This window comes from Anomaloglossus baeobatrachus, chromosome 3 (assembly GCF_048569485.1).
Source record: "Anomaloglossus baeobatrachus isolate aAnoBae1 chromosome 3, aAnoBae1.hap1, whole genome shotgun sequence".
Taxonomy (NCBI): Eukaryota; Metazoa; Chordata; class Amphibia; order Anura; family Aromobatidae; genus Anomaloglossus; species Anomaloglossus baeobatrachus.
Window position 1 is genome coordinate 178,552,999 of NC_134355.1, and position 15,036 is coordinate 178,568,034.

Below are 15,036 nucleotides of genomic sequence, written 5' to 3' on the forward strand. Positions count from 1 at the left end.
GTCCGCGTCAGAGCCCCCAGCCTGGGATCTATGAGATACCCCGGGGTGACATTGTTGGTCCAACTGAGGGGGGCCAGGGAACAATGACTCAACAGAGTCCCTGTGCTGAGATACCGGTCTGGACTGCAAGGGTTCTAGTATCTTAGCCATAGTTTCCGAGAGTTTATCTGTAAAGACTGCAAACTCCGTCCCTGTCACCTGGAGTGTCAGCAGGTGGCTCCCCCTGGGCCCCCCTTAGCAGAGGCTCCGGCTGAGTAAGTGCAGCAGGGGCCGAGCAGTGCACACAATGAGGGTCAGTGGAACCTGCCGGTAGCGGCGTCGTACATGCGGCGCAGGCAGCATAGTAAGCCTGTGTTTTGGCACCCCTGCCTTTTGTGGGCGCCATGCTATTGTCTTCCCTGAGCAACACAATAGAGTATATAGCCAGAAAACAACTGTGCACTATACAGTGTAAAGTATATACCATAAACATATCATTACACCTCTGCACAATGGGGCTAGCACCACAGGTGCTGCTTACCACCCGCTTAAAGCGGTTGTGAGGCCACCAGAATCCCTGCCTGGGTCTCCCAGAATTTGTCCCCCTCTGCAGCGTCCGAGGAGCTGACAGGAATGGCTGCCGGCGTCCTGAGGAGAGGAGGGAGTCGTGGGCGTGACCCAGAAAGTGCGGGAACTGGAGCCCCACAGTGCAGAGTGAGGGGGGTGGAGTATGCAAAGCATTCTCCAGCCCTCATTGCTGCTCGTCTGTACAGCGTCCCGCCCTTCCCCTGCTTGTCAGGGCTGTGGGCGGGAGGAAGAAAGACTAGGCCGCAAAAGCCGGGGACTCTAGTAATAAGCGTGGCCGCCGTAAAAGCGCGGCCGCGCGGAAGTCCCCGGCGCACCACAAGTCCCAGCCGCGCCTCAGTGTTAAACATGGCGGCGGCGGTCAGCGCGGTAGTCCCCCTACATAAACACACTCAGCGACGCTGAGTGTGTAATGGCACATTTAACCCGGTCAGCACCGCGGTCCCCGGTGCACTAGCACACCCAGCAATGCTGGAGTGTTGCTGTGCTCGGTCCCCACGGGGACACAGAGTACCTCCAAGTAGCAGGGCCATGTCCCTGAACGATACCCGGCTCCTATCCAGCAGGCTCCCAGGAGTTGTGGATGAAGCACGGTCTCAGTGCCTGGAGACCGATAGGATCCCACTTCACCCAGAGCCCTAAGGGGGATGGGGAAGGAAACAGCATGTGGGCTCCAGCCTCCGTACCCGCAATGGATACCTCAACCTTAACAACACCGCCGACAAGAGTGGGGTGAGAAGGGAGCATGCTGGGGGCCCTATATGGGCCCACTTTTCTTCCATCCGACATAGTCAGCAGCTGCTGCTGACTAATCTATGGAGCTGTGCGTGCATGTCTGCCTCCTTCGCACAAAGCATAAAAACTGAGGAGCCCGTGGGAGCACGGGGGGTGTATAGGCAGAAGGGGAGGGGCTTTACACTTTTAGTGTAATACTTTGTGCGGCCTCCGGAGGCATAGCCTATACACCCAATTGTCTGGGTCTCCCAATGGAGCGACAAAGAAACCACCTTTATAATACTAACCTAGGGGGTGGTCCGGTGGGTGTTGCTGCTCTTGGTCCCATCTTGAGCAATTGCCTTTCTTCTCCCCAGCCCAGTGTTTTGATGCATCTCATGTCATCCACGTAGGCTGGCACTGCGCTCGTGCACTTTGATCTGCCCCTTTGAGTGCAAAGTACTGTAACGTGCAGGCGTGAGGAAAGGTCAAAGACTGCCTGCACATGCGCACTACAATACTGACCTCAGCAGGGCTGATCAAAGTGAGTCTGTGCAGGATCGCAATGCTGGCCGGTGTGGATGACGAGGACGCGCCATTCACATGGGCCTCAGAAGGACGACGGCGAACGCGCAAGATAGAGGAGGCGCTGGACTGAGTGCAGAGACACCCATATCAGACCGGACTGCCTCCTAGGCGAGTATAATAAAGGTGTTTTATACATTACACAGTGGCCTCTGCTCTTATATACAGTATTCTGGAATGCTGTATATAAGGCAGGGGTGAGGAACCTCCGGCCTGCGATTACTTTTTCTGTGGCCCCCAGGCACATGCGCTCAAGCGGCAGCCGCACTTTTGCAGTCTTCCAGCCCTTTAAATCCCCTGGCATGATGCGAGAAAGCGCACACACTCTGGTCTGTGGGTAGATGCTAGAGCGTATGGGCTCCTTCCAGATCCTGATTGCAGCTGGTACATTGTAACAGACTACTGAAGACGCTAGAATGAACGGGCTCCTTCCGGGACCTGACTGCAGCCCGTACTTTCTAGGCTCAACCCTGGCCTGTGTTAGCGTGCTCAGGGATTACCTTGTGGGCAGGGTAAGCAGCAGGGCTGTGGAGTCGGAGCTCATTTTGGTGGAGTCGGAGTCGGTATAAAATGCACCGACTCCGACTCTTAAAATATATAATAAATTGGGGACAGGAGTGCAATGCAGAATGTGCTGAATATTTTACTAAATAATAACATTTAGTATAATGCTTATATTTAAGTGAAAAATTTATTGTAGTACAATGTGAACATCAGACATTTAATTGTTTTTATGATACAATAATCAAGATATTTGGATAGAACATAAAATATTTATTGGAATACAACTTTAGAACACAAAAAACTAATAAATTGTAAATATGTAATATATATATATATATATATATATGTAATTATGTCGGTGCAAGAGAATTTGAGGAGTCGGAGGTTTGGCTTACCGACTCCACAGCCCTGGTAAGCAGCACGCTGAGCTCATGTCACAGAAGAGGTGAAGCAGATTTACCAGCCTCCCTGCTGTACACGTCTCTGAGACCTGTGCTGTGTACCTCCCGCCCCCCAGTACTGCAAGTCTGCAAGCCATTGCTGCCCCCCTCATCCAGTGCTGTGTACCCCCTAGTACTGTGTGTACCCCCACTGCTCTTCGTGGTGCCCAAGGCCCTCCTGGGATGTGTACTCCCAGCGTCTCCTGTGATGTATATGCCCCAGCGTCTCCTGTGATGTATATGCCCCAGCGTCTCCTGTGATGTATATGCCCCAGCGTCTCCAGACTGAGAAACCTGGAAAAGCAGTAGTGAGAAACAACATGATCAATATCACTAAACATCACAGCTGCACCAAAGAGAAGCAGCTCCAGCCATCATATTAGGGGTGAGTTAATTGTTTGACCAAATAGCAGGGTAGTTTTCAAGTTGATGTGGCCCCCGAAGGTTTGTAGAAAATTCTAAAATGGCCCTTGGCAGTAAAAAGGTTCCCCACTTTTGCCGCGGAAACCCTGCGGATTTATCTGGATTTTCCAGAAAAATCCGCACGTTTCAGCAAGTACAGACACTCCCCATGTTATCCTATGGGGAGTGTGTGTCCATGTTGCGGAATGTGCGGCTGCGGAATATCCTGCAGATGTCCTGCAGCCGCACATAACTGCATGTCAATTATTCCTGCTGATTTACCTGCGGAAATCCCGGCGCTGCACCATGGAGCTAGAGGCTTACCTGCCTTGATAGACCCCCGTCACTTTCTTCTGGTGCAGAGGACGTCATGGTAGTGGAGCTAAGAGCAAGAAGCAGGAGGTGGGCGGGGCCTGCACGAGCTCCGGTCATGTGACAGCCAGAGCTAGTTCAGGCCTGCCCACCTCTCCTGCCCAGTGACAGTGCAGACGCTGACGGCCGGACAGTGAAGTGCTGCGTGATGGAGGCAAGTATGAATGCCCCAATCACTCCAGCACTTGTTCTGCATTGAGGATGCAGTGCTGAAGCCATGGTACTGTATCCTCAATGCAGAATGCCCGCACCATATCCGCAGGACATTCCGCAATAAAACCGCAGCATGGAAACAGACAAAGTTGTGCTGCGGTTTTCTGGGAGATCCTGCGGAATGTCCTGCAGATATAACCGCAGGACACTTTTCCCGTGGGCACATAGCCTTAAAGTCCAGAGAATGGCTCCCCATCACATCAGTGGAGTTTAAATGGAACCAATCAGGATTTTCGTATACAAGCTAAAGCCAGTGCTATACTGGCACTATCAGGCTGATTACATACCATGAGTGGTCAGCTCGGATGTTTAGGTTTTCGAATCCAAGAAAGTGAAAGTTATAAAATCAGCAGCTACTTGATTGGCATTTGCAACAGAGCAGATGATAACTGCTGGGTATTCAGCTGAATTCCCACCCCCTGCCTGTTCCTCCCTTTCTGTACTCTATGCCAATTTTACTATTCACCAAGATGGCGTCGGAGTTGGCACCATCCCCTGCTATTCTATTCTTCCGGCTGAGAGGGCGGCGCATGCGCCCTCACATCTTTTCCTCTCGTGACCGCGGGGTCACAACAGAAGTGGACAACAGCTGATCGGAGGACACTATTAGCTGCTGAAGAGGACACCATACCAACACAGCAGCCTGCCAGGACACCGTGCCAGCACAGCGGCATGGACGTCACAGGTTTAGGTGAGTCGCTTGTGAACTTACCTCACCTGACCCAGTGTGATCCGGTGCTGATGTTGCTGGCACGCTGCTGTCAGATTGTTCTTGTCGCATCCTCCGATCAGCTGTTTCACGGGGCAGTCTCCACTTCTGTTGTGACCATTGCCGCTCCCGCGGGCACAAGGTGTGAGGACGTATGTGGCGCCCTCGCAGCCGGAAGAATAGAATAGCAGGTGATAACACGTTCTTCACAAAGATGGCGCCGGAGATAAGCGCTATGTGCAGGCACCAACTCCGATGACAACTTAAGGTCCAGTCACACTAAACAACTTACCAGCGATCCCAACAACGATAGGGATCGCTGGTAAGTTGCTAGGAGGTTGCTGGTGAGATGTCACACTGCGAAGCTCCAGCGATCCCACCAGCAACCTGACCTGGCAGGGAACGCTGGAGCGTCGCTACACGAGTTGCTGGTGAGCTCACCAGTGACCAGCCCCTAGCGCCGCGTGGAAGATGCTGCGCTTGGTAACTAAGGTAAATATCGGGTAACCAACCCGATATTTACCTTGGTTACCAGCGCACGCAGCTACACGTGCAGAGAGCAGGGAGCAGCGCACACTGAGCGCTGGCTCCCTGCTCTCCTAGTTACAGCACACATCGGGTTAATTACCCGATGTGTGCTGCAGCTACATGTGCACAGAGCAGGGAGCAGCGCACACTGCTTAGCGCTGGCTCCTTGCTCTCCTAGCTACAGCACACATCGGGTTAATTAACCCGATGTGTCCTGCAGCTACATGTGCACAGAGCAGGAGCCGGCACCGACAGTGAAAGCGGCGGAGGCTGGTAACAAAGGTAAATATCGGGTAACCAAGGACAGGGCTTCTTGGTTACCCGATGTTTACATTGGTTACCAGCCTCCGCAGAAGCCGGCTCCTGCTGCCTGCACATTTAGTTGTTGCTGTCTCGCTGTCACACAGCGATCTGTGCTTCACAGCGAGACAGCAACAACTAAAAAATGGCCCAGGACATTCAGCAACAACCAACGACCTCACAACAGGGGTCAGGTTGTTGCTGGATGTCACACACAGCAACATCGCTAGCAACGTCACAAAAGTTGTTCGTTAGCAGCGATGCTGCTAGCGATGTTGCTTAGTGTGACGGGGCCTTTAGTGAATAGTAAAATTAGCATAGAGAACAGAGGGAGGAACAGGCAGGGGGGCGGAAATGCAGATGAATACACACCCAGTTATTTACTCCGTTGCAAATGCCAATCAAGTAGCTGCTAATTTTATAAACTTCACTTTCTTGAATTTGAAAGCCTAAACATCCGAGCTGACCACTAATGGTATGTAGATAAGCTGCCTGTATAGCACTGGCTTTAGCTTAGGCTATGTGCGCACGTTGCGTACTAGCCTGCAGAAATTTCTGCAGCGATCTGAAGATCACACGTGCGCTTTAGATCGCTGCAGAAATGTCCGTAGTGAGCGCCGATTCCATGCGCTCTGCCTGCAGCTCCTGCCATAGACAGAGCAGGAGCTGCCGGCAAAGCGCAGGAAAGAAGTGACATGTCACTTCTTTTTGCGCAGCGCTTCGGCAGTAGCCGAAGCGCTGCGCTCTGAGACGCCACGTGAGCACGGCCCCTGCACAATCTCCATAGACTGTGCAGGGGACGCAGGACGCATGCAGTTACGCTGCGCTGCAAAGCGCAGCGTAACTGCATGAATTTACGCAACGTGCGCACATAGCCTAATATATGAAAATCCTGATTAGTTCCCTTTAATGACAAGGCCCAGAGTGATCAGACATTCATCACCTAAGGGCTCTGTCAGACATCCGGTCACATTGACTTGATCTCAGACTGGCAAGTTATCCCTGCGGGAGCATAGCAGCTTTCTATGAGGCTGTCATGATCGGCTCAGGAAAGCCATGGCTAGTCCAAGATCAAACCAATGTGCAGACAACTGAATGAGCCTTAACCTGGTTAGTGTTCGTGTGTTAGTCCACCTTGACAACAAAAAACAAAAAAACTCATCTCCGATATTATTACATGCTCTCCCGGGGATCACGTGACGTGTTTTGGGCTCAGGACTCTAGTGACGCAACACCCTCACGTGGGCCCCGGGAGAGTGAGTACAGACATTGCCGAAATGGCACTAGAGGATTGTAGGAGCTTCTCTATTTAGATTGGCACAAACATGAAATGAGAAGGTTGTCCAAATAATGGACAATCTCTTTAAAGGGAACCTGTCAGGTCCCATATGCGTTCTAACCTAGAAGCAGGGTGATGTGTGGCCTAGTGACCCCTTTCTACCCATCCCTGTGTTGTAATAGTGTGTATTATGAATGTATAAAATATGTTTTATTACTTATGTGTTCCTTATGTAAATGATCAGGGGCTCTAGTCCCTGGGCATCGCTTTGCCCTGTGGTTATTGGCATGTTTTCCGTGGTATCACGCTCCTGTGGGCATGATACCATCTATTTACTTGAGCAACGTCCCTGTCGCTCCTTGAGATCCCACGCGTGCGCCCTTACCATCCCCATAGCCTTCTTATCCGATGCTTGCTTCTTGGCTTCAGACGCGCACTGAGCATGCTCAAGACTCCTGTGGTCCTGGTCATGCGCAGTGCGTGTCTTAAGTCAGCAAGTAACAGCCGAGACAGCGCATGACCGGAACCACAGGAGTCTTGAGCATGCGCAGTGCGTGTCTACAGCCGAGAAGCAAGCACCGGATAAGAAGGCTATGGGAATGGTAAGTGCGCAGGATCTCAAGGAGCGACAGGGACGTTGCTCATGTAAATATATGGTATCCTGCCCACAGGGGTGTGATACCCCGGAAAACATGCAAACACTCACAGGGCGATGCGACACCCAGGGCGCTAGAGCCCCTGCTCATTTACATACGGAACACATAAGTAAACATTTTTATACATTCATAATACACACCATTACAACACAGGGATGGGTAGGAAGGGGTTACTAAGCCACACATCACCCTGCTTCTAGGTTACAACGCATAAGGGACCTGACAGGTTCCCTGTAAGTTGCAACCATGCAAAGCCTTCACTGATACACAAGTGAAGCTGCTATCTAGTAATGGGCCTGTGTGACTTCCTATATCAGCTGTCCTTATACTATTCCGTATAACCGAGTAACACCAAACAGGACAACCCACGTTACATCCGGACAAGTGATGAGTATCTCCGGGAGATAACAGACATCTAGTGACTACCAATTCCTGGCGACTTAGCTTTGACAAGAAAAAGGCCACAACTAACAATACTAAGTCACCGCTAGACATGGATTACACCCAGGAAAGCATGTAATCCTGGCCATGCTGTAATTCCTATATACAAGGTGGATTACACAGCTCCACACGCCACCGCCAGAGGCCACACATTTTGCTGGTAATAGAGCAGCCTTATATTAACCATTCGTAGTAGGCCCTAAGAGTTCATACTAATCCACAGGAGAACAAAGCAGCCATATAGCCCACCACAGGCCCCCATACATAGCAGACCGCCTATATGACGCCTTTGTTCTGGTGAGAGAAGCCCCTCCAGGTGTCACCAGCCCCCATGGATGACAGAGGCAGGAGTGTGGAGATGGCTCGTCCTCCAGCTGCCGTATACGGGGCTTACATTAGGGGCCATCTGCCAGCACTCCCATTATCTGCTGGTAGCCTCCAGACAATTGCAGCCCATCCCCCACAATACACAGAGGGGCCGGAATGGCTGCTCCCGGCAGAGGACCTCGGAAGTGACGTCACACAATAACGGCCGCGACCCCCTCGCACTCACCGCCGCGGGCGGGCGCTCCGACCCCCTCGCACTCACCGCCGCGGGCGGGCGCTCCGACCCCCTCGCACTCACCGCCGCGGGCGGGCGCTCCGACCCCCTCGCACTCACCGCCGCGGGCGGGCGCTCCGACCCCCTCGCACTCACCGCCGCGGGCGGGCGCTCCGACCCCCTCGCACTCACCGCCGCGGGCGGGCGCTCCGACCCCCTCGCACTCACCGCCGCGGGCGGGCGCTCCGACCCCCTCGCACTCACCGCCGCGGGCGGGCGCTCCGACCCCCTCGCACTCACCGCCGCGGGCGGGCGCTCCGACCCCCTCGCACTCACCGCCGCGGGCGGGCGCTCCGACCCCCTCGCACTCACCGCCGCGGGCGGGCGCTCCGACCCCCTCGCACTCACCGCCGCGGGCGGGCGCTCCGACCCCCTCGCACTCACCGCCGCGGGCGGGCGCTCCGACCCCCTCGCACTCACCGCCGCGGGCGGGCGCTCCAGCCTCGTCGCACATGAGGGCCATGAGAGGCCGCGGGCCGCTGGACTGCGCTGCCTCAGACTTCTTGTCCCCGCCATTCTCTCCCGCCTGCTCTTCGTCCTCCTCCAGGCCCACAGGGATGCCCTCTTCTTCCTCGTCGTCCTCCTCTTCTCCCTCCTGGAAGCCCTGGTCGTCCCCGTTCTCATCCTCAGGGCAGACTGCCGTGGATTCCTCCTCGGCGCCCTGGCTCACGTTGCCGCCATTCTCGCCGCCCACCTCCATGCCCTCCTCATCGTCGTCTTCGTCCTCCTCTCCCACTCCCGGCTCGGCTTCTTCTTCTCCGACATCCATGCCTTCTGCAGACACTCCCCCGCCCACGGCGCCGCCGCCAGAGCTCTCCTCGTCCAGCGCGGCCTGCAGCCTCTCCATCAGGTCGGCCTTCAGGCCCTTGTCGCTCAGGCGTCGCTTCTTCAGCTCCTCTTTCAGCTCCGACACTTTCAGCTTCTTCACGTTGACCGGGGAGCTCATATTTGCGGCGGGGATGGAGTCCTGCAATACCACTCGCTGTATAGACTGCTTCTTCTCCCTGCGTCGCGACTCCTTCAAAATGGCGGAGAAAATAAGGACGGAGCGCGCGTGCCCTCTGGGGGAGGCAGAGAATGAACGTCTGTGTGAGGGGATCGCCCAGGGTTTACTGACCCCGCCCTAATAAGGGGCTCGGCGTAGTGCGGCCTGCTCCACCAACCCCGCCTCCCATGCAATGCACGACTGCTCTATAGCGCCATCTAGTCAAACCTCCCGACAGAAACGTTATGGCGCGAAAAACCAGCAGCACCAGGGACTGCGCATGCGCAGCCTAACTACATCGCGCGGCTTGAGCTCAGTCCGCCCAGGGCCAGCGACGTGAGGGCTGCACTACGAAAACCGTCCTCAGCCCTTCCCTCATGGGGAGCAATTGTGCAGGCTGCGGTCACGTGATGAGAAGCTGCTGCAGGGTCTGCCCTAGTCTGGGGTCCTGCAGCTCCACAGGGAAACCAAACCCAAGGGCTGCTGTATTAACCCATTCAACCCCCAACAATTTTCTGTTTTTCCCTTCTTCCAAGAGCTGTAACTTTTTTTTATTTTTCCATCAAAATAGCAAAATGAGGGATTGTTTTTTGCGGGACAAGTTGTACTTTTGAATGAAACCATTAGTTTTACCATATAGTGTATAGAAAATCAGGAAAAATATTCTAAGTGCAGGTAAATTGCAAAAAAGTGCAATTTCAAAGTTGCTTTTTCGTTTTTTATTTACCATGGTCACTATGTGGTAAAACTGATATGTAGCTATGATGCCTGAAGTCAGTGCGTGTTCGTACATATCAAACATGTATAGTTTTACTTTCATCTAGGCAAGGAACTTTTTTACTGCCGGGGACCATTTGGAATTTTCTATCAACCTTCGGGGGCTGCACAATATTATCATTTTGAAAATTACCGTGCTATATTTGGTTAAATAACTCACCCCTAATGTGGTGGCTGGAGCTGATTCTCTTTGATGCAGCTGTGATATTAGGCAATATTGATCATGTTTCTCACAACTGCTTTTCCAGGTTTGTGTCGGTCTGGAGAGGCTGGGACATATACATTACAGGAGATGCTGGGGCATATACATCACAGGAGGGGCTGGGGGCATATACATTACAGGAGATGCTGGGGCATATACATTACAGGAGGGGCTGGGGGCATATACATTACAGGAGATGCTGGGGCATATGCATCGCAGGAGCTGCTGTGGCATATACATCACTAGGGGGGCATGGATAGCACTGGGAGAGCACAGACAGCACTGGCGGCTATATGCGCATGCAGCATCTTTTACTGCGTTTATGGTGCGTTTTTGTTAAGTTTTGTGGTCACAAAGATGCACCCAAATGTATGCATTTCCTTCCCCACAAAATCTATGAGATTTCAATTTTGTTGTCGGAACAGTGCATCTGTTTTTGGATGCGTTTTTGAAGACAAAGCCAAAATGCAGCATGTCAATTCTTTTTGTGTTTTGTCGCTTTGTTTCGGAGGACTGGCAGATCAATCCCATGCTGACTTTCAGTCGGTGGGGGATATTGATCCCTGCCAGATGCCAGTCCCCATAAAAAGTCTATGGGGACCAGAATCCTGCGCAAAGGGGTAGGAGTAATTACTTCATACTTACCCAGTCACTAGGGTGGCTGTCACTCTGCTCCGACGGCCACTCATTCACTTGCTGGGCTGCTCAATACCTTAATTGAATATGCACTGCTTCCCCCGCCCACCGGCATCTGTGATTAGTTGCAGTCAGACGAGGTCCCACCCTGAGTGACATTATGTCTGACGCTTCCAAACACAGACGTCAGTGTGCGGGTCTATATCGTACAGTAAAATAAATAAATTAAAAAAATTGATAGAGGAACCCTTCTTATTATGATACCCAGCACAGATAAATCCCGACAGCTGGGGGCTGGTATTCTCAGGCTGGGGAGACCCATGGTTATTAGGTGCCCCCAGCCTAAAAATATCACCCTGCAGCCACCCGAAATTGCCGCATCCATTAGATGCGACAGTCCTGGCACTTTACCCGGCCCTTCCCGATTGCCCTTATGTGGTGGCAATCGGGTTAATAAGGAGTTATTGGCTGCCCACAGCTGCAACTAAACCCTAGATTAGTAATGGGAGACAATGGGTGTTTCTGTTTATTTACTTACAGATTAGAGATGGGGGGGTCTCATAGACACATTCCATTACTAATCTAGGGCTTAGTGGCAGCTGTGGGCTGCCATTAACTTCTTATTACACCAATTGCCACCGCACCAGGGCAATGAGAAGAGCCGGATCCAGCACCAGAATTGGCGCATGTAACGGATGCGCCACTTCTGGGGAAGTTGCAGGCTGCTATTGTTAGGCTGGAAAGGGCCAAATAACCATGACCCTTCATATCCTAATAATATCAGCCCCCAGTTGTCTGCTGTACCTTGGCTGATTTTTAGAAAATAGCGGGGACCCCACCTCATTTTTTTTTAAATTGTTTTTTTTTTTTTTTTTTTTTTAAACACATCAAATAATTTAAAACACAGCAAAGGATCCCCTCTATTTTTCATAACTAGCGAAGGTACAGCAGACAGCTGAGGTCTGCAGCCCACAGCTGCTGCTGTTCCTGTGCTGGATATGAAAAATAGGGGGGACCCCATATCATTTTTTATCAAAAAATAATTAAACAGCTGGCCAAGCTAGCTATCCCTCTATCAGGCTATTCTGTTATCATTTTCTGTCTATTCTATATGTTTTTTCTTTATTCCTTTCTGTCTATTCTATGTTTTTTCTTTCTATCTATTCTTTCTATCTATTTTTCTATCTCTCCTAGCTATATATCAATTATCCTATCCTATTTTGTTTCTCCTTTAAAAAACGCATTAACAAAAACGAGACAAAACCTCATGCGTTTTTTGGGCCACAAGCTGCGTTTCTGTGACCACAGGATAAAAAGACACACTCGAGATGCAGTGTGCACATATAGCCTAATTTCTCATCTTTAAAATAGGTATACAGCTAATTACACCAACGGGGTACAGACACAGTGGGTCTAATCCTACTTGTTTTTGCAGAAAACTGTCTTATTCATAGATAAGGCAGATTGTGGCACCACAGTGGCTCAGTGAGTAGCTGGGGTTCTGGGTTCAAATCCCACCAAGAACAACATCTGCAAGGAATTTTTATGTTCTTCCCGTGTTTGCATGGGTTTCCTCCGGGTTCTCCGGTTTCCTCCCACACTCCAAAAACATACTGATAGGGAATTTACAGTAAGGGAAAAAAGTATTTAGTCAGCTGCCAATTGTGCAGGTTCTCTCACTTAAAAAGATGAGAGGCCTGTAATTGATATCGGTAGACCACAACTATGAGAGACAAAATCCGGAAACAAATCCAGAATATTACCTTGTCTGATTTGGCAAGATTTTTTTTTGCAAATTATGGTGGAAAATAAGTATTTGGTCAGTAACAAAAGTTCATTTCAATATTTTGCTATATATCCTTTGTTGGCAATGACAGATGTCAAACGTTTTCTGTAAGTCTTCATAAGGTTGGCACACACTGTTGGTGGTATGTTGGCCCATTCCTCCATCCAGATTTTCTCTAGAGCAGTGATGTTTTGGGCTTGTCGCTGGGCAACACAGACTTTCAACTCCCTTCAAAGGTTTTCAATGGAATTGAGATCTGTAGACTATCCAGACCACTCCAGGACCTTCATATGCTTCTAATGAAGCCACTCCTTCGTTGCCCTGGCTGTGTGCTTGGGATTATTATCATGCTGAAAGACCCAGCCACGTTTCATCTTCAATGCGCCCTTGCTGATGGAAGGAGGTTTGCACTCAAAATCTCACGATACATGGCCCCATTCATTCTTTCATGTACACAGATCAGTTGTCCTGGTCCCTTTGCAGAGAAACAGCCCCAAAGCATGATGTTGCCACCCCCATGCTTCACAGTAGGTATGGTGATCTTTGAAAGCAACTCAGGATTCTGTCTCCTCCAAACACGACAAGTTGTGTTTCTACCAAACAGTTCTACTTTCATTTCATCAGACCATATGACATTCTCCCAATACTCTTCTGGATAATCCAAATGCTCTCTAGCAAATGTCAGACAGGCCCAGACATGTACTGGCTTAGGCAGAGGAATACGTTTGGCACTGCAGGATCTGAGTCCCTAGAGGCGTAGTGTGTTACTGATGGTAGCCTTTGTTACGGTGGTCCCAGCTCTATGCAGTTCATTCACTAGGTCCCATCGTGTGGTTCTGGGATTTTTGCTCACCATTCTTGTAATCATTTTCACCCCACAGGGTGAGATCTTGCGTAGAGCCCCAGATCGAGGGAGATTATCAGTGGTTTGTATGTCTTCCATATTCTTATTATGGCTCCCACAGTTGATTTCATCACACCAAGCTTCTTGCCTATTGCAGATTCAGTCTTCCCAGCCTGGTGCAGGGCTACAAGTTTTTTTCTGGTGTCCTTTGGCGGAACTTTGGTCTTCACCATAGTGGAGTTTGGAGTGTGACTGTTTGAGGTTGTGGACAGGTATTTTATACAGGTAACAAGTTCAAACAGATGCCATTACTACAGGTAATGAGCGCAGGACAGAGGAGCCTCTTAAAGGATAAGTTACAGGTCTGTGAGAGCCAGAAATCTTGCATGTTTTTTGATGACTAAATACTTATTTTCCACCATAATGTGCAAAAAAATCTTGCCAAACCAGACGTGATTTTCTGGATTTATTTTCTCATTTTGTCTCTCATAGTTGTCGTTTACCGATGTTAATTACAGACCTCTCTAATCTTTTTAAGTGGAGTAAATAAAATAAATCCCTTTCGGCGCTTCCGGAGGATAAATGGGATATCAGTGCAAGTTTGCAAAAACTTCAAGAACAAATGTTTATTATTAGGTTCGATTAAAAAACGGACAATTACGGACAACGCGTTTCAGCTAACAAAAGCCTTCATCAAGTATAGTCTACATTGCTGGTATTTAGAAAATCTAATTTATAGACTGATCTGTCTATGTGTATCATGTAGGCGTGTATTAGAAACATGGGTGTGTGCTTCTAATTAGATTATCACTCCACCTCAAGAGGTAAATGGTGGTTTTTGTGCTGAAATCCTTATATGGATCGTGTGTAGGGGCAAGCAAATATTACTGCTATGCATGAATGATACAAATTATGAATGAAAATAAAAAATGTAATTATTAATAAAGAAAATATTGGTGTTTTCTTTATTAATAATTACATTTTCTTTATTAATAATTACATTTTTATTTTTATTTTCATTCATAATTTGTATCATTCATGCACGCCTACATGATACACATAGACAGATCAGTCTATAAATTAGATTTTTTAAATACCTGCAATGTAGACTATACCTGATGAAGGCTTTTGTTAGCTGAAACGCATTGTCCGTAATTGTCCGTTTTTTAATCAAACCTAATAATAAACCTCTGTTCTTGAAGTTTTTGCAAACTTGCACTGATATCCCATTTATCCTCCGGAAGTAACGAAAGGGATTTATTTTATTTACTCCATTACCCACGTGGGAGCACCTTTTCAGGACTCCCATTGTTTTTCCCGAGGATTCGTGCTGCATACTGGAGGTTTAATAAAAGAGTTCATCCACTACATGGATCACACAAGCGAAAACAGAAGAAATCTGCACGGTGAGTGTAAAATTCGTACGATCATTGCAATCTGTGTTTACATATATCTACACTTAGATTTGGCGCCCCGTTGTCTTCCTCTTTTTTTTCTT

At 49.8% G+C, this 15,036-nt stretch overlaps 1 protein-coding gene across 1 annotated transcript in view; it reads right to left on the reverse strand.

The window, feature by feature from the left end:
* HNRNPU (heterogeneous nuclear ribonucleoprotein U) overlaps nucleotides 1-9,413 on the reverse strand; it is a 66,054-nt gene extending 56,641 nt beyond the window's left edge. Inside the window, exon 1 of the mRNA XM_075339598.1 lies at nucleotides 8,729-9,413. Coding sequence (XP_075195713.1) covers nucleotides 8,729-9,254 — 526 coding nt within the window. The 5' untranslated portion in view covers nucleotides 9,255-9,413. The remainder of the gene's footprint in view (nucleotides 1-8,728) is intronic.
* Nucleotides 9,414-15,036: the final 5,623 nt, after the last annotated feature.